The 25,116-nt window shown below is 56.1% G+C and overlaps 10 protein-coding genes across 10 annotated transcripts; 5 read left to right on the top strand and 5 right to left on the bottom strand.

Annotated features, from left to right (window-relative positions):
- The first annotated feature begins 698 nt into the window (after window positions 1-698).
- On the top strand, window positions 699-2,679 carry N656DRAFT_2633 (uncharacterized protein). Its single transcript, XM_064809046.1, has 3 exons — window positions 699-708; window positions 818-1,410; window positions 1,514-2,679. The coding sequence occupies exons 2-3, from the start codon at window positions 1,165-1,167 to the stop codon at window positions 2,615-2,617; spliced, it is 1,350 nt and encodes a 449-aa protein (XP_064674527.1). The 5' UTR covers window positions 699-708; window positions 818-1,164; the 3' UTR covers window positions 2,618-2,679.
- Window positions 2,680-2,740: 61 nt separating this feature from the next.
- N656DRAFT_793503 (Fasciclin-domain-containing protein) lies at window positions 2,741-4,177 on the bottom strand (the record flags this gene model as incomplete). Its single annotated transcript, XM_064817176.1, has 1 exon — window positions 2,741-4,177. The coding sequence occupies one exon, from the start codon at window positions 4,175-4,177 to the stop codon at window positions 2,741-2,743; it is 1,437 nt and encodes a 478-aa protein (XP_064674528.1).
- Window positions 4,178-5,082: 905 nt separating this feature from the next.
- On the bottom strand, window positions 5,083-5,732 carry N656DRAFT_772955 (uncharacterized protein). Its single transcript, XM_064813969.1, has one exon. It carries the CDS (start codon window positions 5,711-5,713, stop codon window positions 5,522-5,524), a length of 192 nt encoding a protein of 63 aa, XP_064674529.1. The 5' UTR covers window positions 5,714-5,732; the 3' UTR covers window positions 5,083-5,521.
- Window positions 5,733-6,544: 812 nt separating this feature from the next.
- On the top strand, window positions 6,545-8,773 carry N656DRAFT_700339 (uncharacterized protein; the record flags this gene model as incomplete). Its single annotated transcript, XM_064810862.1, has 2 exons — window positions 6,545-8,439; window positions 8,494-8,773. The coding sequence occupies 2 exons, from the start codon at window positions 6,545-6,547 to the stop codon at window positions 8,771-8,773; spliced, it is 2,175 nt and encodes a 724-aa protein (XP_064674530.1).
- Window positions 8,774-9,519: 746 nt separating this feature from the next.
- On the bottom strand, window positions 9,520-10,483 carry N656DRAFT_840706 (uncharacterized protein; the record flags this gene model as incomplete). The annotated part of the gene is made up of 2 exons (XM_064818960.1): window positions 10,194-10,483; window positions 9,520-10,086 (listed from the first exon to the last, which is right to left on the bottom strand). Exons 1-2 carry the CDS (start codon window positions 10,395-10,397, stop codon window positions 9,520-9,522), a joined length of 771 nt encoding a protein of 256 aa, XP_064674531.1. The 5' UTR covers window positions 10,398-10,483.
- Window positions 10,484-10,907: 424 nt separating this feature from the next.
- Window positions 10,908-13,224, top strand: N656DRAFT_721084 (putative heat shock protein). The gene is made up of 3 exons (XM_064812482.1): window positions 10,908-11,174; window positions 11,231-11,357; window positions 11,409-13,224. Exons 1-3 carry the CDS (start codon window positions 11,036-11,038, stop codon window positions 12,892-12,894), a joined length of 1,752 nt encoding a protein of 583 aa, XP_064674532.1. The 5' UTR covers window positions 10,908-11,035; the 3' UTR covers window positions 12,895-13,224.
- Window positions 13,225-13,663: 439 nt separating this feature from the next.
- Window positions 13,664-15,647, bottom strand: N656DRAFT_793507 (uncharacterized protein; the record flags this gene model as incomplete). The annotated part of the gene is made up of 4 exons (XM_064817177.1): window positions 13,664-15,151; window positions 15,216-15,227; window positions 15,297-15,313; window positions 15,635-15,647. 4 exons carry the CDS (start codon window positions 15,645-15,647, stop codon window positions 13,664-13,666), a joined length of 1,530 nt encoding a protein of 509 aa, XP_064674533.1.
- A 501-nt stretch (window positions 15,648-16,148) lies between these two features.
- On the top strand, window positions 16,149-19,610 carry N656DRAFT_2903 (POPLD-domain-containing protein). The gene is made up of 3 exons (XM_064809141.1): window positions 16,149-16,324; window positions 16,399-16,426; window positions 16,494-19,610. The coding sequence occupies exon 3, from the start codon at window positions 16,494-16,496 to the stop codon at window positions 19,266-19,268; it is 2,775 nt and encodes a 924-aa protein (XP_064674534.1). The 5' UTR covers window positions 16,149-16,324; window positions 16,399-16,426; the 3' UTR covers window positions 19,269-19,610.
- Window positions 19,611-21,068: 1,458 nt separating this feature from the next.
- On the top strand, window positions 21,069-23,073 carry N656DRAFT_2919 (uncharacterized protein). The gene has a single exon (XM_064809148.1). It carries the CDS (start codon window positions 21,269-21,271, stop codon window positions 22,883-22,885), a length of 1,617 nt encoding a protein of 538 aa, XP_064674535.1. The 5' UTR covers window positions 21,069-21,268; the 3' UTR covers window positions 22,886-23,073.
- Window positions 23,074-23,425: 352 nt separating this feature from the next.
- On the bottom strand, window positions 23,426-24,818 carry N656DRAFT_833393 (SH3-domain-containing protein). The gene is made up of 2 exons (XM_064818685.1): window positions 24,605-24,818; window positions 23,426-24,541 (listed from the first exon to the last, which is right to left on the bottom strand). Exons 1-2 carry the CDS (start codon window positions 24,665-24,667, stop codon window positions 23,804-23,806), a joined length of 801 nt encoding a protein of 266 aa, XP_064674536.1. The 5' UTR covers window positions 24,668-24,818; the 3' UTR covers window positions 23,426-23,803.
- Between the last annotated feature and the right edge of the window lie 298 nt (window positions 24,819-25,116).

Genomic DNA, 25,116 nt, shown 5'->3' on the forward strand with positions numbered 1-25,116 from the left:
TGTACCTATACATACTTACGTTGTTGGCCGATCCCCTTTTGTCCATTACGGAAGACGGAATGGCTTTGGGTCTGTCTTGTAAACAGGCAGACAGACAGAAAGACAGACAAGTTAGTTAGGCGAAGCGCTGTGTTTTGGTAAGACAAAACGGCCTTGACTGATGTGTGAGCGATGTGAGTGAGTAGCGCGTCTAGCCTAGGTGTCCTCCTGTCCCTATCTACATGACTTTCCGCTGTGTAGCGGTGCATTGCCTTGCTCGACCAATCACTCAAGTAGTAATAAGCTGACCCAGGAGTTGGTGATGCAAGCAGGTAGTAGAGCTTACATACGGTGCTGTACATACTCAAATCTCATAGCAGTGTAAGCCCTGGGGCTCAGGGGCTGACTAAACGGTTGCTGGTTCCAGCGATGAAACCGAGGGTGAGTTGAATGATCTGATCGCTCTTGTGGGATGATGGAGCGAGGTTTGAGATGCTACAGTGACAGGATCTACCTTTTCTTATTGTTCGTGTGAGTCCGTGTCGCTTGATTGACGTTTCGTTGCCGAAGCGCCGTTTTTGACGCTGCTTTCCTATCAGACCTCCCCTCTCGGTTACTGCTGCGGTCTCCTTGGCCACCAACTATTTTGTGTTGAAGACACCGTTTCCGCGCTCACTTGCGAAGTCAAGTTCCGGATTGTAAAAGTCAGCTTCGAAACGACCATATAAGGTAGTAAGCAGTGTGCAAAGATTCTGCCTACTCATGAGTCAACCTGGAACCTTGAGAGGGTTGATCGTGCCAACAAGCAGAAAATAGCGTTGTACTAAAACCTAGGTAGGCACCTACCTAGGTAACTTAGGAGTTACTGCTTGGCCACATACATCCCTTAGGACTGCGGCAACGTTCCTGAGAAAATTCAACACCACGAAATCACCACTGAAGGCAGAATGGACTTCAATTAACTGAGACACGAGCCGTATTCAGCAGTGAAACAGCCAGCTAATTTGGAGCACATTTTCAGCCGGTGCAATGTTTCTTTTCAACCACCTACATTTCTGTTGACGACACAATGTTTTTTCTACCAACGCCAACAGGGTGCACCGGTTACACATTTACAGTAGTATTCCACAATATTCAACCAGATGACAGTCTTTCCGACGGTTTCTTGCCTCATCACGAGCAAGTATGGAGCACATGAAAGACTCCCGGGCACACCTGCCCTCGGCCATCCTAGAGGTCTCCCAATCCCAACTACAGCCACTCTCCGCCTCGGTACTTCTTGATCAGGAGCTCGCTAGGAAGGCACGCCTCCGAAGGAAGGGCAATTTGATGACTGGGTGCAATGAACTCGACGATTACGTCTTGCTCGGAGGGTTTGAGCGGGGGTCCGTCGTTGGGCTGAGCGCCGAGGAGGAAGAACTAGGGCTGTCTGTAAGTTCTCGTTTATTTTGCCTCTCTTCCTCTCTGCTGAAGAGTGGATAGTGGGCGACCATGTGCTCCTTCTGTCTTTGGTTGGGGCTGACATGAGAGACAGATCGGTCTTCAAACCATCGCCCGTATGCTAGCCAAGGGACCCGGCAAAGCATTGATCATCACTACACTGCCAAGGACCGTGGTGTTGTTGAAGTTGCAGAAGGTGCTAGCCAGTCAGCTAAAGGATCCAGGAGGCGGCAAACAGAAAATCAAGGGGTGCCTTGAGAGGATCTTCATTACCACCGTATTCAATATCAAAGGGCTCTGGGATGCTCTCCGTGAGCTGGAGACAGCTGCTCAAGCAGCCGGTACGGAAGTGCCGCAAGCTTCTGCTACTCAAGACAGGAAACCCGAACCCGAAATGGACGCCCCGGAATCCGGGCAACGGACCCGGCAGCGGACCGAAGTTCAAGACACCGAAGGCAAAGTCGGCTTCCACCCTACAGAATCACCTCTCCCTCAGGAGCCAAACGAGAGTGGTGCCTGGCATGATGACTTTCCTCGATCCGCCCTCCCGGACATTATCCTCATCACAAACATTTCCTCGATCCTCTCTGTCCTCTTCGCCTCCTGCGACAAGCCAACCGCACACGACACTGCGCTCCTCCTCTCATCCCACCTGCATTTCCTCAGCCGTTCTCCCGCCTACAACGACCCCTTGATCATACTCCTCAACTCCACGACATCCCCGTTCTCTCAGGCCTTCCACGACGATGCTGTCACTGCCACCGACACAGCCACCACAATAGGCGAGCCGTTGCGGCAAGTTATGAAGCGCACAGAGCCGACGCTCAGCTCAATCTTCGAACCCACAGCGGCACAACAAGCGGCTGCTCATTTGCCTGGGCAACAGCAACAACCTAGACAGCGAAACAGACCGTTGTTTGGGCAAGTCTTTGCGCAAATGCTGGATCTGCACCTACTCTGTACGCGTGTGCCAAGAACGAAGGAAGACGCCGCTGCTGCTGCCGCCGGTGTGGGGTCTGGGTTTGTATCCCAAGTTTGGGTGGTGGAGGTGCTACTGGATGAGATCGGGGTGTACGAGAGGCTTGAGGCTGAGGAAAATGGCGCGTTGGGCTCGAGGAGGAGCAGAGAGCAGAGGTGGGCTGCTGTGGATGTTGATGAGGTTGGGGACGGGAGGGTTGTGGATGCTTTCAGGGGGTAGTCAACAAACCCGGGAATGAGAAAGATGGATGACAGCAGGGCACGAATAACCTCTTTTTACTAACGAGTGGTATAGGGGGAAGTTTTCCCCAACTCAAGCCAACCCTTGAATGGGGTTGCCTTCTTACAGATCCCCCATACCCTCCTGATATGCCCCAGATTCCGTCTCCAGATACGGCTCCAGCCTACCCTTCAACTCCTCCACGCTGATATCCTCATCATTGACATGATGCCCGTCGCCGTCATGCTGGCGCGGCGGAATCAGCACCTTGCCCACAACTTGAATGACCCCGTCATTCGCCACCCCGTCCCTGACCACCACCCTCACGAACCCATTCACCACGATCGACACAAACCCCCTCCACGTCTTTATGTCCACACTAACCGGCTTGTCATCCAGCAGCGTCGGGAGGTCCACATGGCGGTAGTCAGCCACCCCTTCATCATCTTCCTCACCATCATCATCAGGTCGATAGAACGCGTCCGAATACAGCGTCTCGTTGACAACAATATGGTACTTGACGAGCGCCTTGAGATACTTGCGCCCCCATTCCGAGAACAAGAAAGCGTTCGCCCTAGGCCCAAGCATAGCCCATGCGTGGTTGGTGGGTGCAAAGAGGGTGCCCCCGACCCTGTCACTCCCGCCCTTGGAAGCCTCCAGCTCGTCCACGAGCCCCGTCCTCTCCAGCGCCAGCGCGAAAGTGCTAAAGGTCCCCGGCAGGAGGCGCACCAGGGTCGCCTGGCCGGGGGGCGGGAGGAGGAAGGCGTCGACGGCGTGGACGAGGCCGTTCTTGGCGACAAAGTCGCCCGCCAGCAGCCGCGCGTGGAAGTTGAAGGTCACCCGGTGCAGAAGCGGCGTGGCGCTCACGCGCAGCCGCTGCGGGTGCTTGTCGCTGCCGCCCAGGCCCGCGGGTTGTAGCTCCGTGGGGAGGGTCTGCGCTGACAGTATGTCGCGCCACGAGTGTAGGCCGGGGAGGAGGTGGTATTTCAGCAGGGCCAGGACGAATTCCTTGGGCGGTTTGTGGTCGTCACCATCGTCGTCGTTGTTATCGTCACCGTCATGGCCATGCTTGCCTTTGTGGTGGCGAGGGATACGGCGAAAGGCGCGGTCAGTTGGGACCAGCAAGGTATGGTTGTGCTTTGTGTCTTGCAGCAGCTGCTTGATCTCGTCGTAGTCCTCGATGAGCTTGGCAAACTTGGTGGTGTGCTTGCTTTCCTTGATTAGTTCGTAAATGGTCTTGTCCGGGTCGCCGCGGGGCGGGTGGTGTCCATGGTGAGGTGGGTGGGAGTGTTCGTCGTCGTCATCATTATCTTCTTCCCCTTCGCTGTGGTCACTGCCAAAGGGCCGGCGCAAGATGCTATCAACGCGGTGGACGCTCTCGGTTATGCGCCCTTCGACCGCCGAAAGAAGATCGCTCGCATCCGGGAGGGCATCCCACCAGGATTGGACTGCACCCTGAGCTGCACCTTTGTGAACAATTGGAACTTGTTGGCTTTCGGCCGCACGAGGGGTAACGAAGCCAGCTGCGGTAGCAGCAAACAACAGTATGGCCTGCCTCATGATGTCGTGCTCTTCTGTATAATACAGCAGTGGTTTGCACAATTTTGTTGGAGGAGCACAACGCCAACGAAGATGTCTAGTAGCGTCTGAAAAGACAGACACATATGTACGGAGAATATCAAGCTGTCATCCTACCTCATGGGGATCCGCCGGAACGCGCGGCCATGTCGTCCCGCCTTTACTTTGCAGTATAGCGTCATCTTTCTCGGAGCAGGGCGACTGATTGGTCATTGACCCCGCGATTGGACCGATATGTATCACACCTTTGGTGGCTCGATGATATGTGGCTGCATGTGTGCGGCTACTTTGTAAGCCTAGAGCCTGCGTCATGATCTCCTCATGAACGGGGTTCAAGAGCTTTGATATCTCTTATTGTCCGGGATCCACTCGGTGTCATTGAGCCTCCGATTCGCCGGGAGCCGGACCTGGCCGTGGTTCCGAGTTCCGTCCTGGCCCACAGGTACGAAGTAGACAGTATTTGGTTGCTTGGGATAGGAGGCAGGAACAGGAAGACTCGGCCCCCACGCTTGCGGCCGTCGAGGACCTCACCGCAGAGACCGGCCATGCTTTGTGAGCTACATTTGTCGGGAAATGTAGCCTAAGAGGTGGTGATGATGGTATATTGGTAGCTTTGTGAGCTGGTACGGTTGCCACCGGTTGGTTTCGGCATCAGACACGCCTTGGCTAATAAATTGGGTCGGCGCTTCGATCCAGATTCCCGGGAGACTCGGTTGAGCATGCCGTGCTGATGCGTGCGTAGGATACCGGCGGTGCAGATACATACCTCCAGCTGTTTGGATGACAGCGAAGGTAGGTAGTGTATGAACTGAAATGCATGTGCATACAGTGCATCAAGTACCATTGGTAACTGATCTCGCCGAAGCTCTTTGCCCTACCCGATGCCATATATCGAGAAGCAAGCACATATGCCGACATCAGATACTCCGTACAAGCAGCCTACAGTACCTAGATAGGTTGCCGACATACCGTATCGCCTGGGAACAAACCTGTCTAGGAATCTGCACGACGACGGCGGGGGCTGCATGCTAGAGCTGCCTCGAGGGCACCACGCTGAGGAAAGCCAAAGGCCCAAGTTAGTTAGCCAATTCGTACAAACAACGCTCTTCAAGATGCAGAGTAGCTCTGGTCAGAGCCGGAACCAACAGTCGCAAGTGCGCCTATCTGCTTGTCATTGATTGGATAGCATCCACTGGTTCGGTAGGGCCTGGTGGCGGGTGTGGCCGTTTGGGGGCCTAGAGGCTAGTAGTGTAGTGCGTGGCGGGCTGTGGAGGGGGAGAAGCGTTCTCGAAGACAAAATTTACACGTATTGTTCATCTCGACCATTTAGCTGATACCCCTGCAGCCAGGATGCCTGTTGCTCTCCCGAGTCACCTGCTTCTGCGGCAATCTGATGCAAAGTGCCAGGTATCGGTAGTCACTAGCTCTCGACCTTTCCATCAAGAGAATGAATCGATATCGATCGGCAGTGGTCTGAGAAGCGTGTTGTACGGAGTATGGTAGCGTTACCTCCTCCATGTTTGAACTTTGAAGATTGGATGAAGTGGGCCCTAAAGTTCATGGCGGGGTTCGGGACAAGATGACATTACATTAGCGGTGGGGTTGGCAAGCGAAGGTGGGCCTGGCCGGGGGAGGTAGCCGATTCTGCCCAGTGACAATCGTTGTCTCCTGCCACAACCCTTCAGTTGCTCGATCTCGCCCGTCCTTCACCACCTCGACCACCTACCTACCTCCACACACCAGTGACACCACAAGCACACCGCACCGAGTTAAGGCTCTTCTCGCTCGCTAATGTTACTGTACACACGTTGAATAATATGCCGTGTATGCTGCCAAGTGAGGCTGAACGGTTTTCAATTCAGAGGCCCGGGCCCTCTGCATCCTTGCAGGGCGGCCAGGTTGAGCTGAGCTTCTTCGATTATTGTTAGGCTACTCTGCCCTGTTTCCTCACCTTGGGCCTCTTCCATCCCGCTTCGCTTCATCGCGACACCTCATCCATGTTACTGTTCGCCATGACTTCATCAACCACAACACTCAGAGCCGTTGCATAGCCCGGGACTCGAAGGCCTCACCACGGGCCGCTTCTCAGCTTTGCAGGGACCGGATTTCGCTCCTGGTTTTCTCGGCTCCGCCGCGGAGCGAATAACAGCAGGGCAGCAGGGTCCTGCACAGCCTCGCCCTCCACACTCACTCACACCGCACACTCCCATCGCTTTCGTGGCTGGCAGCTCCCCTGCCCGCGTCGCGAACGCCGACCACGGTTGATACGACAGCCGTTTTTCCCTACACAATCCAAATTCCTCCTTCCTCCTAATCAACTACCGCTGCTGTTGAGTTTTCGATTGATTCATGCTGCAGCAGCTGCAGCAAAGGCACTCTGCAGCCATGGCTGCGAGGCCGCTCGCCCGCTCAGTGCTCGCTGCCAGATCGACTCCTCTGTCCCCTGGCGCCATTGCTGGGGCTGTGATCGGGTCAATCGTCGGTGTCGTGATCATTGCGATCTGTCTCTTCCCTTTCATTGTCCGCGCCAGACGCCGATGGCTTTCCCGTTATGACGAGCCCACCCTGGCCGAGATGGGGCAGAGCCCCGGAGGCCCCATTTTCCCTGCTCAAGACCTGGACGACAAGTCCTCCAAGAGATGCTCAGGGTCCGGCCTTGAAAATGGTATTGCCCTCGACCATCCTCAACCGGCCTCACCTGACCACCAACCTCAACCCGCAACCGTCCCGCAAGGCGTCGCTCCTCAGCAGGGTCTTCCCTCGCCAACCTCGTCCCTCTCGCCGGTTTCTAGGGCTAACTCGTCACTCGGCTTAGCCCACGTCGACAGCCAGGCAGCTTCCCCTGTGGCGGCGTCTGCTCCGGCGCAATTACCCACCGAGGCCTCCTTTAAATCGCATCGCGGGTCCAGGGGGACTGTAGGCCGCGAAAGCCCCCGAGAATTGAGCTTTACCGAGTCCTATGGGCCGCCTAGCCGTGAGCTCACCCACATAACCTCAGTCGGCATTACAGAGGAGCCCGAGTCCTTTGAGCCCACTCCGCATCGTCAACATTCCAAAGTCACAGACTCCATCCGGAGTCTCATCCACCGCCGACATTCATCACAGCAGCGCCGCGACAGCAAGCGCTCTACCTCCGACGCTACTGACAGAGCGCGTTCGCCCTCCATCGTAACCAACGAGCTACTCGCCCAGACCGAGCTTACTCCGTCCGGCCTCGAGATCGATCCCAACACTGTTGGCTTGGCCTGGGATTACTATAACGACCCGACTCTGGGGACTGACGCTTCTCAGCGACTTGCGACAGTCCCAACGTCTTTCAATACTCTTCCACCAACACATGCCACAGCTTCGGTGCCAATCAGCCCCGTCTCTCCCATTGACCAAAGTGCACCCTTTATGACAGCAGGACCGGTTACAGGGGACGCTATTTCGCAGGACAGTGACAAAACCATCACAGCCAAGGCGCCCACGAGGTCATTTAGCAGACAAAGCACATTCGCACTCGGCCAGAAACCGCTTGGCCCGCTGCAGCGTACCGACAGCCTCCCCCCTCCAACTATTGTTAACGATATCCCTAGTCCTCCTCTGCAATACACCATTGGCCCAAGCGGTAATCCCATGGAGATGATGAAGCCAACCAACCCTGCCGAAAGCGCGTGGATGCTGGAACACGAAATGCGTATGATCCAAAATCCTCCGCCGCAACCTCCCGCCGAACCTGACCTGCCTGTCCCGGTGCCGATGCCTGTGCCTGTGAATGAACCCTCCTACGTTATCCCCAGCCAGGATCTGGAGCCGAACTATCAAGCTCAATATCAATCGCCTTATCAATCACCATACCAGCCAGCCTTGGACTTTGAAGCACAGCTCCATGTCGAGCCGGCTGAGTACTACAACCCCACCATATTGACGACGACTGGACAATATGCGACACCACCGCCTTCAACTGGCCCCTCGGCGCAGAGCACACCTGACACGAGGCTGACATCTTACACCGCGTCTCCCTCCCCACCCACCGATCTTGATGCAGTATACCATAGCCAACTGGCACCGTCGCCAGGGCTATCGCCAGGTCAATGGTCAGGACCGTCGAGGGGGCCGTCGCCTGGACTATCACCGGGTATATCGTCGGGACCCTCGCGGGGACCCTCGCCAACACCTTCGCCATTACCGGGGCAGTCCCCAGGCAGGACGTTCGCTTGTGATCAATGCCATCGTGTGTTTGACCAGATACATAAGTTGAAGTATGTGGACTCTTTCTGGTACCTGCTCGGTATACGGCTAACGGATAGTTGTAGTCACCACAGGCGCTACCACGAGCGGCGCCATGAGTGCCCTCAGCCGGGCTGCACGATGCGTTTCGGTACCAAGACACACCTGGATCGCCACATCAATGACAAGCACAACAAGACACGCAAGTTCTATTGTACCGAGCGGGGCTGCCCGTACTCAAGACAGGGCGGGAAATCCTTCCCCCGCAAGGACAATTTGCGGCGGCACATGCAGAATAAGCACCAATTATCTCCCGACTTGGGGGCTGCTACAGATTACATTGACGAGGCCATGGGCGGGACATGACAGTCGCTATCTCCGGCAGGCCGGTTAGTATCATGTTTCATTCGAATTGAGCTAGCAATTGCGGCTCAGACCAACCCCAAAGGATACGCATTTCAGCCTTGACGCATCTGGTGCGGTTGAGAACCGGGCTTCGAATTAGAGGAAGCTACGGATTAGCTATCCTTCCACGGAAAGGTGATCCTCTGGCCTCGGACCCAGAGATTCATTCGTTCATGCGGCCAATGCTGCAATGAGCCGACCCAAGGCGGCAAGCCGTGCCCACGCGATAAGCATCGCTTTACAGGTGCCGCCCCGGCGTTGGGAATACCCCGAGCAGTAGGGGAGATCCACACTTTATGGAAGGACGATTGATTATTCCGGAGTTTGGCCACGTCCGCGGAAAACGGAGAGCTGGGTTAAGGCATTTCTGCAGCGTTGAGCATGCCTGCTTGTATGCGTGTACATAGATTCTTGTGACCGGAGCTTCGGAAGCTCTCGATTGCTGCGGTACGGGCTCCAAGGGGCCGGAATGGGCGGTCTCGAATGCAAGGGTATCCTGCAAACTCTGGCCGCGCCTCTACTGTTGTGGTATATCGCTGATCCTCGGCGAATCGAGATGAGAGTGACGGAACAGCACAGCCCGCTATGACTGCCCAGAGTAACGGCGGCGTGTCGGCTTAGTGTATGTATGACACCTCGTCTTGGCCGTCACATCGTGTCTCGCTTTCCCAGCGCATCGATGCTTCTTTCTTTCGTTCACTCTCATATCACCTCATCTCCCTAATTAATCTCTTCACCAACCGCCTCTGCTCCTCAATCCCCAGCCCGCCCCGGTCCGTCTCTTGCAGCGCCCTGCCCACAATAATAACCGTCTTGACGCTCTCGCTGCCCACCCACACCTTGCCGTTGCGCCCGACAGCCGTCTCAAACGCCAGCCCGCCCCCTTCCTCCCCGCCGAGCATCTCGAGCACAGCCACGCGGCCCTCCTCGCGACTCCGCGCCATCAGAAGCCGCCGCGCAAACCCGAGCGACACGTCAAACACGGTTCCCGTACCTGTACCTGCCGTTGCCGTCAAAGGGCCGAGCCCGTCGCTTTTGCCTGTCGCGCTGCTGACGCATTCCAATTCGGGGTCCATGTGCTTGTTGGCGAGCGACACGCGCGCGTATACGAGGGATCCTGGGGAGAGCATGGGGCGGGTCTTTTTGGTGGCGCCTTCAAATGAGAGCTGCGGGAGCGTAGCGGATGCTGTGTAGGGCGATAGTGAGGCTAGGTAGGCGTCCTGCGTGGAGCGGACGATTTGTGCGATTACCAGGTCGCCTGGTTGTGGGATGTACTGTTGTCGTGGGACATTGTGTTAGTGAGAGTGGGTGCGGTAATCCGGGCACAACAGAGCAAACATGACTAGGGATGAAAAGGGGTTTCCTTGAGAGAAGAGCTTACCCGCTGGGAATTGTATTCGACCCATATGGAGTTTTTGACCGGGTTTGTCACCAGCTGCCCGGCTACGGTAGGGATGATGTCGCTTGGCGGGATGTGTCGCAAGCCGGGCCCAAGTCGGAGAGGGTGTTTCTTGTGCGTCGGAACGAGGGACGGGTCGACGGTTTCGCCTGGCAGGACGAAGGGGCGGCCGGTTGTTGTCGTCATGATGGTGATGGTGAACTTTTGGGTAGGGCTTGTGGTGGTGATGGTTGTGGTTGTAGTTTCAGCCTTGTTTGCGGCTGCTCAAGGAGAAACGTCAGCGGGGCTCGCTTGGCGGTCTGCAGGTGTGCTAGGTGTATTACAGTAAGTACCGTAAAGGATACTGTTATACTATTGAGGTAGGTACTTTACAGTACATGTATACGTGTCTGAGGAATTGTCAATGCTTACAAGAACATGTCCGCAATGAGTTGTAGCTTTTTATGTCTTAGTCTAAGTCCAGAATCCCGATGCATTTGAGCTTGATTGTGGGTAGGTTACCTAGATTTGGGGAGCTGGTCTGAGACTCTGGATGAGGCAGCTTAGAAGCAGGTATGTACTTGTACGAAGTATGTACATACATACTACAACATAGTTCGATACCCTTAACGTTCGTATGTAGTACGGTAAATTACCAGAGGTACATCCTCAAGTAAGGCTGGCGGGGCAGCAACGAGCAGGGATGCAAAGGCCCAAATTTTTTCGACTGGGAAATTTTGGGTCCCCCACCACCGCCGAGTTTTGGACTTTGAGCCACCCATTTATACCTTCGGTCACACTCGAGAGCAAGTCCAGCACTCTACATACCACAGCAGTCCTTTAAGATGAGCGACAACGGGGCCTCCAAACCTGGCCCTACGCCGGGCGACCGAACCGTGATTGGCATCACTTTCGGCAACTCCAACAGCTCCATCGCTTACACGGTCGACGACAAGGCTGAGGTCATCGCGAACGAGGATGGAGGTGAGAACGAGTGCGGTCCGCTCGCCTGCTGCACCTTTTGCTAACAAACCTTCCAGACCGTCAGATTCCCACTATTCTGTCATACGTCGATGGCGACGAGTACTACGGCCAGCAGGCCAAGAACTTCCTCGTCAGGAATCCCAAGAACACAGTCGCCTATTTCCGTGACTTTCTGGGGAAAGAGTGAGACTTGATGCCGTCGTCTACTCCGATCGATGCGCTGACGGCGTCTAGATTCAAGTTGATAGATCCTACCCACAACCATGCCTCTGCCCATCCCCAAGAAACCGACGACACCGTCTCATTCACCATCAAGGACAAGGAGGGCGAGGAAGCCGAGACGTCAACATTAACCGTCTCCGAAGTTGCCACCCGTTACTTGCGCCGCCTCGTGGGTGCCGCCTCCGAGTATCTAGGGAAGAAAGTCACGTCGGCCGTTATCACCATTCCCACCAACTTCAACGACAAGCAAAAAGCTGCCCTGATCGCAGCAGCGGCGGCAGCGGACCTTGAGGTCATGCAGCTCATCAGTGAGCCTGTTGCTGCGGTGCTCGCTTATGACGCGCGCCCCGAGGCTCAGATCGAGGACAAGATTGTTGTAGTTGCAGACCTAGGCGGCACAAGATCCGACGTTGCCGTTGTCGCCAGCCGTGGCGGCATGTACACCATCCTCGCAACAGTCCACGACTACGAGTTCGCCGGCTTTGCCCTTGACAAGGTACTCATAGACCATTTTGCCAAGGAGTTCATCAAGAAGCACCCAGGAGCCGGGGATCCGCGCGAGAACCCCAGGAGCTTGGCCAAGTTGCGGCTCGAAGCCGAGTCGACCAAGAAGGCGCTGAGCTTGGGCAGCAACGCGAGCTTTAGCGTCGAGAGCTTGATCAATGGGCTCGATTTTGCCAGCACTATCAACCGCCTGCGGTACGAAACCATTGCGAGAACCGTCTTTGAAGGGTTCAACCGACTGGTCGAGTCGGCCATCAAGAAGGCCGGCTTGGACGTGCTCGACGTGGACGAGGTGATCCTGTCAGGGGGCACCGCGCACACCCCTCGTATCGCTGGAAACTTCCGCTACATATTCCCCCAAAGCACGAGGATATTGGCGCCCTCGACCGAGCCGACGGCCATTAACCCGTCTGAGCTCCAGGCCCGTGGCGCCGCGCTCCAGGCCAGTTTGATCCAGGAGTACGAGGCCGAGGACATCGAGCAGTCCACGCACGCGGCCGTCACAACGGTACCGCACATCACCAATGCGATCGGCGTCATCTCGCTGTCGGAGTCCGGTGAGGAGGTTTTCGTCCCCATCGTACCGCCCGAGACGGCCGTCCCCGCGCGCAGGACAGTCCACGTGGCCGCGCCCAAGGATGGCGGCGACGTCCTCGTCAAGGTTGTCGAGGGCAACACGCACATCAAGGTGACCAAGCCCGAGCCCAAGGTCAAGGAGAACGGGGACTCCAAGGCGGCCAAGGTGGAGGATGCCGACGAGGATGAGGCCGACGGTGACGCCAGCGATTTTTCGGACGACGAGGACGAAGAGGAGGAGGAGAAACGGGAAAAGGTCTGGAAGATTGGGTCCACCCTTGCCGAGGCCGCCATCCGCGGAGTCAAGAAGGGCGGCAAGGTCGAGGTTACCATCAATGTCAATGCAGACCTCTCCGTCATTGTGACAACAAGAGAGGTTGGTGGAAAGGGCGGCGTTCGTGGGACGTTGAGTGCTTGAGGGGGAGGGATTGGGATGAAGCCTTAATTCTTAGACATGGGCGGCATGTAGGTATAGAATGCGAGTGATCTGCGGCCTGGGTAGAGAGGATTTGGGCGGCATCTAAAAAGGGCTGGGTAGATACTGCAGGCATTTATGTATGTCCATGAAACGGTAGCCTCGTTGTTGTCGTTGATCCTCTCTGGTCTATGCTGTACCTACTTCGTGTACATCTCGGAGCGAATCCTACCGGCTTTCGTTGATTTGACGGGGAAGAGCAGCAGAACGAGTCAATCCTCGCGAAGGGAAGACGACAGCACAGGGAAGACGACAGCACAGGGAATTTTCCACCTTAGGAGTGGCTCTGGCACTACTGAAGAATGCCAGGACAAAGGAATTCCGGTTGCGTCTGGTTGAAAAAGGGTATTTCCCCAGACTGTTGCCGGAGCCAACCCCTTTTATTACAGATCCAAGGCTCCACTCCGTGATCAACTACCATTCTTCCCCCTCTATATCTTTCCCTCTCTTTTAATTTCCACTCCGGCACTTCACAAATGCATAACAGACATACACCGGCTTGAGATTCGTCTTTCCCTCTCCTAGATCAGGACCATGTCATGTGCATATCCATCTGTGTATGAGCTAAACACAATACGCCTGGACTAACCCTCAACCTGTCGAATAGCAAAATATATAAGCTAACCTCCCAGAACATTGAAATCTATGAGCCCGCCCAGCCCCTTCTATGCACCACAAACTCCTCGTTGAAACACAAAAATAAAATGGGAAATTATAACTGAGCACCAGGAATACTCCACGCGACCAAGTCCTCCCGCACTTCGAACTCATCCACCTCCCTCGCCCGCTTGAAACCGCTGTCTCTACCCCGGTTGTCCCGCTCGCTCCCGACCGTGGTAGCGAGGCTGGCCAGACTGTCACTCCGGCTCCGCAGCCCGCCTTCACCCCCAACGGCCGTAGCCCTGCTCTCCTCCCGCCTGTGACTGTGAGGGTGGGCGTGGTGGAGCGCCTGCAGCAGGTCGCGATGTGACGCACTGGGAAAGAGGCCGATGCTGCGGCTCGACTCGCGGTCCAGATCCCGATCCCGATCCCGGTACGGATCCCAATCCCGATCTACAACCACGGTCCGATCGCTCGCAACGCTGTGCTCGCGGAAGTGGTGATGGTGGTGGAGGCGCCGGGATAGGCGGGCCACGTCGCGCGGCCGGATGGTGCCCATGACGTCGCCGCTTTCTTCTTCTTCGTCGTCTGAAACGGAGCCACTGTTGTCGTCCCCTCGAGGGTCGTGTCTGACATCGAGAGGAGAACTTCTCCCAATGTTAGCCGCGCCGGGCCTGTCGTGTCCTGCAAATCCGGCGTGGTGGTGGTGCTGTCGGGACTGTCCGCGTACGTGGTGGGAGGTTGTGGGCGATGCGAAGCCTTCGCCCCCCGCGAAGATGTCCTCGATACACTGGTCAGCGGGTAGCTCGCCTGGTTGGCTTGCCCAGCTAGCGGCGAGAGCACGGCGGTACATGTCTTGAAGCTCGAAGACGTCCCGGGATTTGCCGGTGAGGGAAGATGGGACATGGCCTGGCGTCTTGGGCCCGGTATCGACAGGCTCAAACACGTCGCTTGCTACGAATCCGGCGATGCTGCCAAACACGGCGGCAGTCTTGGGAGCCGGGGCGACGTAGTTGCGCTCGCCGTCGACCTGGACCATTAGGATGCTGATCCTCAGCGTGGAGTTGATCTTACTGTCCTGCATGAGATATCGTCGCACCACGCCGTCCTGGACCTCTGCTATCCGGGTTTCCTCTTCGGCTTCGGAGGCGTGCGATCCTGGGCTTGTGTCCTGTGCTTCGGCTGTGGTGTTGATGCTCTGGGGAGTGTGTTTGCGCCGGTGGCCCGAAGGAATAGAAGCTTCCTTGATGGCCGTTGCGACGCCACCATCGCGTAATATCCCCTCGCTCTCTTCCACATACTCGCTGAGGTTGAGACGAACAGTGCCGAGCGTGATCTTCTCGTCTCGGCTGCTTGAGTTGCCGTTCCCGCTACTGAATTCCTGTAGCACCTCAAACTCGATAGGACACTCGGAGAGGTTGCCGTTGCGGTCGATGGCAATCCGCACGGAGATGATCTTGGAGTAGTGGTACTCAACCCGGTGGTTTAATATGGGGCATTTCTGGGTCCGTCCCCGGTGTTCTCCGTGTATACTGTGGGGGAGATGCCACTTGACGAAGGACCCTCCTGAAACGAGGGGCACATTGTTCAGATCCGAGATCTGACGTGGGGTTAGTCTTGGAAGTCAAGAATGGTCCGTTTGCAATGCTTTCCTTGATATGGACATCGAACTTGGGCTATATCTCGTGTATTAGCTAGCGAGTTCAAGTTTCAGCAGTAGCATGTGTGGCTTATGGTGGGCAAACCTTCCGAGCCTTGTGCACTAGGGGTAAGAATTGCATTATTAGTACGGGATGGTACCTGCGAACCGCGAGTAACGTGAAGTTGAAGCGGTTGGGAGGTGAAGTTCACGCAAGCCAAAAAGAGAGCTGGGTTCCATCGTGGTAAGACTCATGTCAAGCCGCTGAGAATAAAAGAGCCGAAGCACCCGGAGGAACAAGGACATGGTAAAGCGAAACCTGGCTCGACCGGGTAGGCAGCTGCTGACGGAACCGGGAGATGTAATCATGTAACCCATCAATGGTAACAAAGAATGAGGTGTCATAAACTCTTCAACTCCTAAATCAATGAGGCTCACACTTACTGAGGGATGCCATGGCTTGTCGCTAACACCAGCACATGGAGCCGTCTATTGGAGCAGATTCATTCCACAATTCCAAGGGCCGAACGGCCAAAGCCGGATTTGGACGGCCGGTCCGCGAGCTTCTCGTCGAACCCGGGGAGGCTGACGTCGAACGTGCCAAGCGCGATTGGCGAATGCCAGATGCGACCAAATGAATTCCCAGAGACTACCTACCGTATGTCCGTATCTCGGTCGGGACACGCGACAGGGCAGGAAGCGCTCGTTTGTGACAGCTGCACAGCAGCTTATCATGCCCGGGTATTGGCGTGATAGTGTACTGCAGGTAGCAGCAGTAAGGACAGGGGGATTAGACGAAGCAACTGGTGAGTCTGCAGGAGCGAATAATATGGAACGGTTGAATTCATCGAATGATCGGGGATGCGGGGTCTTGATCCATGAGAATACTGTACCAGGAATGACCGTTACCCAGGCACACCGACTGACTGAGTTCACTGCCTGTTTTATCGATTTCGCAGCCTTTCTGTTCCTGGAACTCTGCTGTGGTGAAGGGTTTCGGTTGGTGCTTTGCCTCCATCATGCAGTTGGAGTCTTGTGGCCCTGGAACTTTGTCCAGAACTCCAGGGGTTTGTCGACCGATGACCCGAATTCATGGACTGCTGTTGAGCTGCCTGGGCAGGCGGCAGGCGGCAGGCAAGTGGCCTGCCCTCGCCTGCACTCGAGATAGTTACCTCGTACCTGAGTTTGGCGGGGCTAATGCTAAATAGTCCGATAAGATAAGAGCTCCAAAATTAAGTTCGTCTCTAATTATAGCGGCGCAACAACGGAGCCTATTCTAACCTGACCCTCTACGCCGGGCCAGATGGACGGCAAAGCATCTTTCCCTCCTGGAAAGGGGCCGCAAGCCAGGAAGCGCAAGGATCCCCCAAACACTACAAAGGATAACAATTCCAAGGCAAAAGATGATGCGCGGACGACGACTACGACGCGGTCAGCCAAACGCGTCAAGTTCCAGGATGCACGCAACATTCGTTCCCAGCCGTCGGACGCCGCCTTAGAGGACGGCAAGCTCGACTTGCAAAAATTCCTCAATGCCCGCGAATTCGAGATCAAGGCGCTTGAGAGTAGCATGCGCAAATGCAAGGCTGCCAATGCAACTCGAGTGTTCCAACAGGTGCCCCGCGCTATGCGGCGGAGGACCGCAAGCCACAATGTCAAGAGGGTACCGAAGAGATTGCGCGAGCGGGCAAGGAGGGAGATGATCGAGGACAATACCCCCACCGTCGAGGCACGAAAACGACGACCTCGAACCACCCGCGCACGGATCCGAGCGGAAACCGCAAGGAGGCTGGGCATACTCGCCGCTAGAAAGAGGAAAAGGCAGCTTGAGAAGCTTACTGCCGACATTGCCTCAACAGCCGACGCCGCTGCGAAGCCGACCGTGCACACGAGGGCGCCGAGACCCAAGATCCGACGTAACGTCTTGAATGACCCGCCCAAGGCACAATCCAAGTTCAGAAAAAGACAAGTCAATAAAACATGGCTACCTACACACCTATGGCATGCGAAACGGGCGAAGATGACGGAGCCAAGCAAGCCACTGTGGAGGTTCGCCATCCCGCTGACGCCTACAGAGAAATGCTACAGACCGACCCATCGAGCCTCCAGTCAAAAGGGGCTTGTGGTATGGGACACTAGCTACATGAGCACCATAGGGCTGTACGGGACGGCTGAAGGCGTTGAGCGGGTTTTGAGGGCCCTAGGTTTGACGCAAGACGGCCTTTGGGGGGCGCGAGGTGTGAAGTGGAGGGCTGGCGTGCGGAAATGGACCGGCTTCCTCAGCAAGCAGATGAAGGATTCTAGGCGTGATATCGGACCAGCTACCATCGTTTGGAATCCCCAGGCACCTGTTCAGAATGCAGAGTCGGCCACCTCGAACCAGCCGAAAAAGATCACGAGGCAACTGCTTATTCGAACGCATCCGTCCTGTTTTCTCGAGTTATTCCAGGAGCTCGTCAAGTTGTGCAAGATGCAAACCCCCAAGCTGCATGTGGAGGACTTGCGTTTTGAGATCGGTAGCATCGAGCTAACAGGGCCTGGCTCTACCGAAGCCTTGCTGGGCATTTTGCAACCCTACTACACCAAGCCCGAGACGCAGGAACGCCACGGCCAGGTCTTCACGTCTCTTGTTGGCGTCTCTAACCCAGCATCTCTTCACAAGGATGCTCTCTTAGCCTTTTCGGTAAAGGATCCTCGGCTTGCTTATCCTCCTAAGACGGTCAAGATTCCAAACGGCAGTGCGAACAAATCTCTGATTGAAACGCTCACTGACTGGCCGGTTGAGGAAGGATTGAAACCATTCAATATCTTTTGCCGTGACAGTCGATATGTAGCCTCCATGCTACCCTCTCAGAAGGCTATAAATCGACGGAAAGGTTCTAGTACTCCCGGAGAACCGCTCCAGGTTACTAGGGCCGACCCGCCAATTCCGGTCATGCTTTTCGCCTCCCGACCTGCGACAGATGGGCAGACGCAAGGGACATGGACGCTACTGGCACCATGGAAGTGCGTTCTGCCCATATGGTATTCACTCATGCACTACCCCCTCTCCACCGGAGGTAACCCGCGACTTGGGGGCCTGGACGAGCAAAGGCAGATCGCGTTTGAGCAGGGAGCCCCTTGGTTCCCTGGGGACTTCCCGGCTACTGACGCAGGGCTTAGTTGGGAGATGGAGCAACGGGCCAAGAGGAAGCAGGATTGGGATCGCCGCCCGAAGGGCAAGAGGATCGAGTGGACATCGCTCGACCTAGGTGCCGGTCGGAAGGGCGAGATCGGAGACGGTCTTGCGTGCGATTTTGAGCATCTTTTCGGGCTCCACCAAGCACCTATCTTGCCATCCTCAGCCGACGCGATGGACCTCGACCCTCCCGAACAGTCGGAACCTTTAGGGGGCGAAGACGTCCCTCGACACAGCTCTCACGCTCTTGCAGTTATTAGACGGCTGACAAAGGCGTCCTTCAGCTCGTTGCTCGGAACGCAAAATCCGGACAAACCACTAACACAGTGTATCATCACGGTTAATCTTAGCTTCGTTACACGAGGCGTGGCCAATACTTGTGCGCGTATCTACCGGCTCCCAAGCCCAAAGCCCAACGCCGCGGGGCCCTGTCCAGAGGCTGAAGTGCCGGCTTCCGTCCCTTGCTCAAGCCACCCAGGATCCCTGCCGTTTGATCTGAGGGATCAGTGGCTTCGGCGACTCCCTTCGAAATCGACAGGGGTCGGCAAGGGCAGGTCCCGATCAGGCCCTCGAAAGATGCCGCAGGGAGTCGATATGGAGACGCGCAAAAGGCTCCTCGCCCAGTCGCTCGTCGCGACGGAGCTGCCGTATCCCAGGCCGGCGGCCAATCAGGTAGATATCGGCGGGCACCCGCTGTGTCCGGACGAGGACGACCTGATTGGCTTCGTCACTACGGGGGCATTCAGTCTGAGTGAGGGCAAAGGCACGGCAGTGGGTTCCATCTCTGCGGCAAAGGCGCTCGAGGCTCTGCAAGAATCGGGGCCCCGGAAAGGGAAACTCTGCATAGTGAGAAATGCAGGAGAGAGTGTGGGATGGTTAGCCCGCTGGGAGCTTGTGTGATGGGCCTTGCTTGGCGGGGTGGTATTACACTAGTCGAAGCCTTTTCCGATCGGGTTTGCATCTGCAAGCCACCGGAAACCAAGCAAACAGCGTGGGAGAAGAAGCGGATTACCGGATTTGAATGTTCGATCTCAAATGCCGATAACCACTGTTTGAGTGGATGCCTCTCGTAACATAGGGAGATGTATAAGGCGGTTTGTAGGTGCTTTCTCAGGAAGTGAGGGCCTATCATTGTAGGGTTAACGTGATGGGATGCAAGGGCCCAGGTGAGATTTGCCCTTCACACAACTAGCATTTCCAGACAGCTTCAGCTGATGGACGTATGAGTGTATATACATACTTCGTACATACGTCGATAACTTAGCAGACACACTGTGCTCTAAGCACTCTGCCCTCGTCTAGGCTAAGAGATGGCAATCCCAGCTTATCCCACTTGGGCAGTTTTTGGCGTGGAGGGACCCAGTGATGCTTGGCTCTCGCAACACACGATCATGATTGGGTTTGAGTACGGCCAGCACAACTTCTTAGCCCCCAGTACCCGTAGTATCCCTCTGTGGTCAACATGAGGCTCTAAAGCGAGCTCCAGCTCCCTAGATGCCATTCGCGGTTGGGCGTCTGGAATTTAAAGGGCGCGCAAAGCTAGGTAATTGTAGATCACTAAGTACCGATCAGGCCGGTTTAGTACAGCATGACTCGAGGTTAACTTATGCTCTACAGCGTGCTCCTTTTTTACACACTGCTCAAATCCGATTCTCATGAAGGGCTTGAGCTCTCTGACTCCGGATCAGGCTCGTAATAATGAAATCACCCGAGACCTCATACGATCGACAAAGAAACAGAGCTTGCTTCGTCCAGTGGGTACCTACAGTATGTATTGTACCGTACAGTGAAATGTATTTACATACCTAAGTACAAACGACGTGACGTATCCTGGCCGGGCTCCTGCCTGCCGGCTCAGGGCTGATCATATCACTGCATATCCCATCACCCACCCACGTCTTTCATCCCACCTGTTGTGCGCCGTCTAAAGTTTCACGTACAAATGCTGTAGCTGTCACCCGCCCTTGCTGGCCTATTTCTTCCCCTTACCACATTGTGTTCAGTATCGGGGGTCCTCATCATTGCAACTTCTCCCTGGTCACCTTCTTGGGCAGCATCGGGCAAGCCAGGGACCCCGCCGGCCGCCTAGGCGATGACCTCTACGCATTAGGACACCAACCTATGTGTTGGCCTTGATTCCATGTCATGTCTTCTTTGTGTGCATTTCATGCCCACCCAAACGGCTTGGACCTCTCCATACTATCTCCCGGCCCAGACCAATAAATCGTCCTACGCTCGTCGCTGGGAGCACCATGACTCTCCAGCTGGCCCAGCCAGCCGTCCTGGCCGACGGCCTTCTCAGACTTCCCGAACTCGGAGACGCCGACTATCTCCGCCATGTCCTGGGCCAGGACCACCAGACCGCCGAGGCAGACTTGGAGCAAGAACTGATGGCGAAAGCTTCCGCTCTGGGGATCGAGCTGCCGATATCAAGATGGTGCGACAGTCGAGATCCCATCACCCCCGCCGACGAGTCGGTCGATCCCCTTGGCGTGCATGACCACAGTGTATCTTCAGAACCAAACGAAACCCCAATCCCGCCGTTAATATCGCATGCTTCGACCCACTCGACCACAATGCCCGCCATCTTGACCGATGTTTCATCAAAGAGGAGATCCAGGAGCCTCCTGACTTTCAACCACTACGAGAAATATCTCAGCCACGTGCACCCCGCGCTCGATCAACCCCAGTTCCTTTGGCCGAACCACGACAAGACAAAGTGGTCCGAAGGCATGGTGATTAAGCTGGTCGCACGGAACAGCTTCAAAGGTCTCACGCGGAGCCTCACCAGCAGGCTGAGGAGGAGGAGGCGGCTTACTCAAGCCTCCCTGTCACCCATGTAAGTGACCGCGAGCCAAACAAAGCTCACATGCGTGAGATCAAGCAAGCACAGACCTGATATGTGCCATCCATGTACCAGGCCCTGCATATGTTGTCGTGAAGACTTCACGGGCGGAAGCAACAACTTGCACACACTGCCGTGCGGCCACATGTATTGCCGGACCTGCCTCGGCGTAATGATTGCCCAGTCCATAACCGACGAATCCAAGATGCCGCCGCGGTGCTGCACGCAGCCAATCCCCGGTTCAACCATCAAGACGGTGCTTCCCCGAGACCAGCAGCAGCTGTTCCTAAAAGCCGTGGTCCAGTACAGCACCCCGTGGGAAGCTCGCATCTTTTGCCCGAACCTCTCCTGCGGCGAGTTCATCCCGCCGTCGGGCAAGGTCGACCCAAAGCACCCTTTTGAAGCGCTCTGCAAGAGTTGCAAGACTCGCGTCTGCGTCATGTGCAAACGCGCCGCGCACCAGCTGGGTCACGACTGCCCCGAAGACGGGGAGCTCGACGCGGTCCTCAAGATGGGCGAGAATTCGGGGTGGCGGCGCTGCTACAAGTGCCGCGCCCTAGTCGAGCTTACCCAGGGCTGCACCCACATTACGTGCCGGTGCAAAGCCCAATTCTGCTACATCTGCGGCGCCGTCTGGGACCCCGCCGTCGGCTGCCCCAATTTTTGCAACGGTGAGGAAGAGCTCGAGCGGAGGAGAGCCGAAGAGGAAGCTCGTCTTGCCGAGCTAGAAGCGGAGAAACTGGCTCGGGAGAAGGCAGCCGAACTTGAGGCCGCCGAGAGGCGGGAGGCAGAGAAGAGAACCAGAGAGAGCGGGGAATTCAGGGCGCTGCGTGAGGCACAGGAGAAGGAGCTAACGAAATTTGCCGACTTTGAGCACAGGGCGAGAGAAGCCATGCGCGTCCGGCACTCGGACAAGAAAGTCGCTCTTGACGAGCGCTTTTCAGATTTAATGGAGAAGATGCGGGACCGGCACGCCAAGACGGAGCAGCACCTCGAAGACAGGCAGGTGCTGGCCGAAATTGAGCTGCAGGCGGGTCAGGAGGAAAAGGAGAAGAAGGTACGGCTCAAGCTGAAGTACATGGAAGACTACTGCCGCGGTGCGATGGAGGGTAAGGATCCTCCTCATCCCAAGAATCATAACAACAGCAGCAACAAACCCAAGATCAATGCCTCCCAAAATCATGACAGGGAAATGCCCCGGCGTCGAGTCACACAAAAGGATCTTGAACAGCTCCGTCAGCAGTATTGCGTGAGGGACTTCATGGAAAGGAGGCACCAGTCGCAAATCAACGGGTTGCGCGAGAAGCAAGCCAAGAGCATGGAGGAGCTGGTGGAGCGGCATCAGAGGGAGGTGCAGACGCTTATGGACAGGCGCCGGGAGGAGGTCGAGGAACTTGCCGTCGAGTTCGCTAACGAAGAGGAGGCGCTGCTGCACGTGTTTGCCGAGCGGAGAGCGAGACTGGAGACGAGGTGGGCGCTGGCGATTGAGATCCTGAGGGTCGAGATGGAGAACAAGTCGGGCTTGAAATATGCCGGCATGCCGCTGCCCCGGTGGCCTCGCGATCGCGGCACTGATGACACGAATATGAGCGGTATGGACGTGAAGGCGGATATGGATCTGGATATGGAAATGGCCGAGGCGGTGTTGGCGGTCATGGAAGGCATACCCTGACGCTGAGGATCATATATGGTGCTCCAAGTCTTCCTTGGCGCCGACACCACCTGCTCAGGCGCCTTGATCTTTCCTCGTTGGTTGCTTCAATGCTTTCTTGGGCACTGCTATTTTGGCGTTTTCTTCGATCTTGGAGGACATTCATCGCATAGATGCAGCAGGTTGGTTGGTCTCTTGTTTGACGGGGATAAGCGGTCCTTTCTCGTCATCATACTAGGAATCACTGGCGGGCTACCAAGGCGGTGCAATAAAGGTTTGGACAGTAGACTTACAGTTTCAGCAACCCCGGACCGGACGGAATCTTTTCTGCCTTTTAGCTCTGCGGGTTTGGGTTGTCTCTTTCCTGCCCTGCTACCTAGCTCAACTACACTGGATATCACACTTCCCTACACAGTGGCAGCAGCATGCCGGTACAGCGAGGATGTGGGCGGCCAAGAGGGCAAGTTTGTGAGGCGGACTCAGCATTTTGGGTAAATGGGTTAGTGATTTGCATACCTACCTTTGCTAAGTAGCTAGCACAACACAAACCATAGCGTTGCTCTACTGGAGATCTGGCAGAACTGCGTTCCTGGAACGCCGTAGTTCCTCTGTCTGGGTCCAGTGGCTTACAACGACGGTCGGAGAAATCAAGAAGTGAGAATATCAAGTGCATAGAACTAAGGAACACCCGTCTACCAACCGTCATAGGAAAGGAACATTTGTACCCACGGCCCATTACCATGTACACGCCTGCATGAAGAAAGAACTGGCTTCTGAATCATCCAAAGCGGCAGAGCCGAAAACAACCACATGAAGCCCAATCATCCAATGTCTCTCGACTCAATCCCAGCCCAACCATCTGGCCAGCCATAGTAGACAAACGGAAACGCCACCTCTTTGCCCGTCATACAACCCAACCTGATACAACCCTGACCCCTTTTAGAAGATAGAATTGACCACCTTACTCCCAAGCGTAGCGCCCGCGCCAAAAATAGCCGCATTCCCGAGCTTCTTACCAAACTTCTTGCCGTGCTCACCAACTTTACTACCACTACCCCCATCATCTTGCTGGTGATGGTTGTAGGGCACGACGGGCTGTCCCGGCGGCGGAGCAGGCGGGTACTGCTGCTGCTGCTGCACCACCGGCACCACCGGCACCATCGGCTGCTGCTTCTTCTCCTCGTCGGCGGCCGGATCAACCGTCACGACGTAGCTCCGCGGGAAAATACCCTCCTGCCCCGTGCGCAGGTTCCGCCCCATCCACCAGTCGGCGTTCATGTACTCGTACACGGCGACGCGGTCGTCGCGCTCCAGCGAGCAGTCGCGCGCGTCGCCCGCCGCGTAGCGGTACAGCGCGCGGGCGTAGGCCAGCACGGGCTTTTCCGGGGCGGCGGGCGTAGGCGGCTGGTTGCGAATGGGCAGGGGTGGGGGCGCGGCCGTGGACTGTGCGTAGGACGGTGGTGGGACGGCGGCAGCAGCAGCAGCGGTTGGTGCTGGGGCTGCTGGTTGGGGAGTAGGTGGTGTTGAGCGGGCGGGTGTGGGCGGGAGTTGTTGTTGTTGGGCGACAGTCCGCGCTGCCGGGTTGGCGGACAGGCTTGACTCGGCTGGGAGCAGCGTGGTGATGGTGTCAAAGGCGTCGTCGGTGATTACGCCCTTTTCAAGAAGCGATTCGAGTTCCTGCTTTGAGGGTTAGCATTGTGTTGTGAGCTCCCAGCAGAAGTAAGGGATGGATGGACTTGCGTTCTTGATCAAGCGCAGGGAGCGGTTGGTCTCGATGACCCGCTGGCGGTCCTCGGACACCATGGCTGCTGTTTAATGTTGATACGATGCTATTGATGCTTAGGGGATGGATGACTGGGCTTCGTCGATATTGGCAGGCTGGTAGAAGAGTAAGCAAATTGACAGCGAAGATTCTTAGTTACGGAGTTGGAGATAGGTACGGGTGGAGAGGAAGGCAACAGGACAGGGGTGAAGGAGGCGCAGACATCTGATGGATCCTGCCCCGCTAGGCTGCCAAGCCCCGACGATCGATGGGTCACCCGAAGCGCCGTTGCACGACCTAACCCTGAGAGGTTACCTAGTTATCCCACTAGGTACATCACCGGCGGTACCGTACATGTATCGTACCGACGTGTACAGTACAGTAAGGTACAATCACAGTATGAATCGCCCGAAATCAACCCCCTCCCGATCACCTGCCTAACGATGCTACCACCTTGCAACAGTGAGCATGAACCTAGACACAGAGCCTG

Source organism: Canariomyces notabilis (assembly GCF_033297395.1).
Source record: "Canariomyces notabilis strain CBS 508.74 unplaced genomic scaffold N656scaffold_1, whole genome shotgun sequence".
Classification (NCBI taxonomy): domain Eukaryota; kingdom Fungi; phylum Ascomycota; class Sordariomycetes; order Sordariales; family Chaetomiaceae; genus Canariomyces; species Canariomyces notabilis.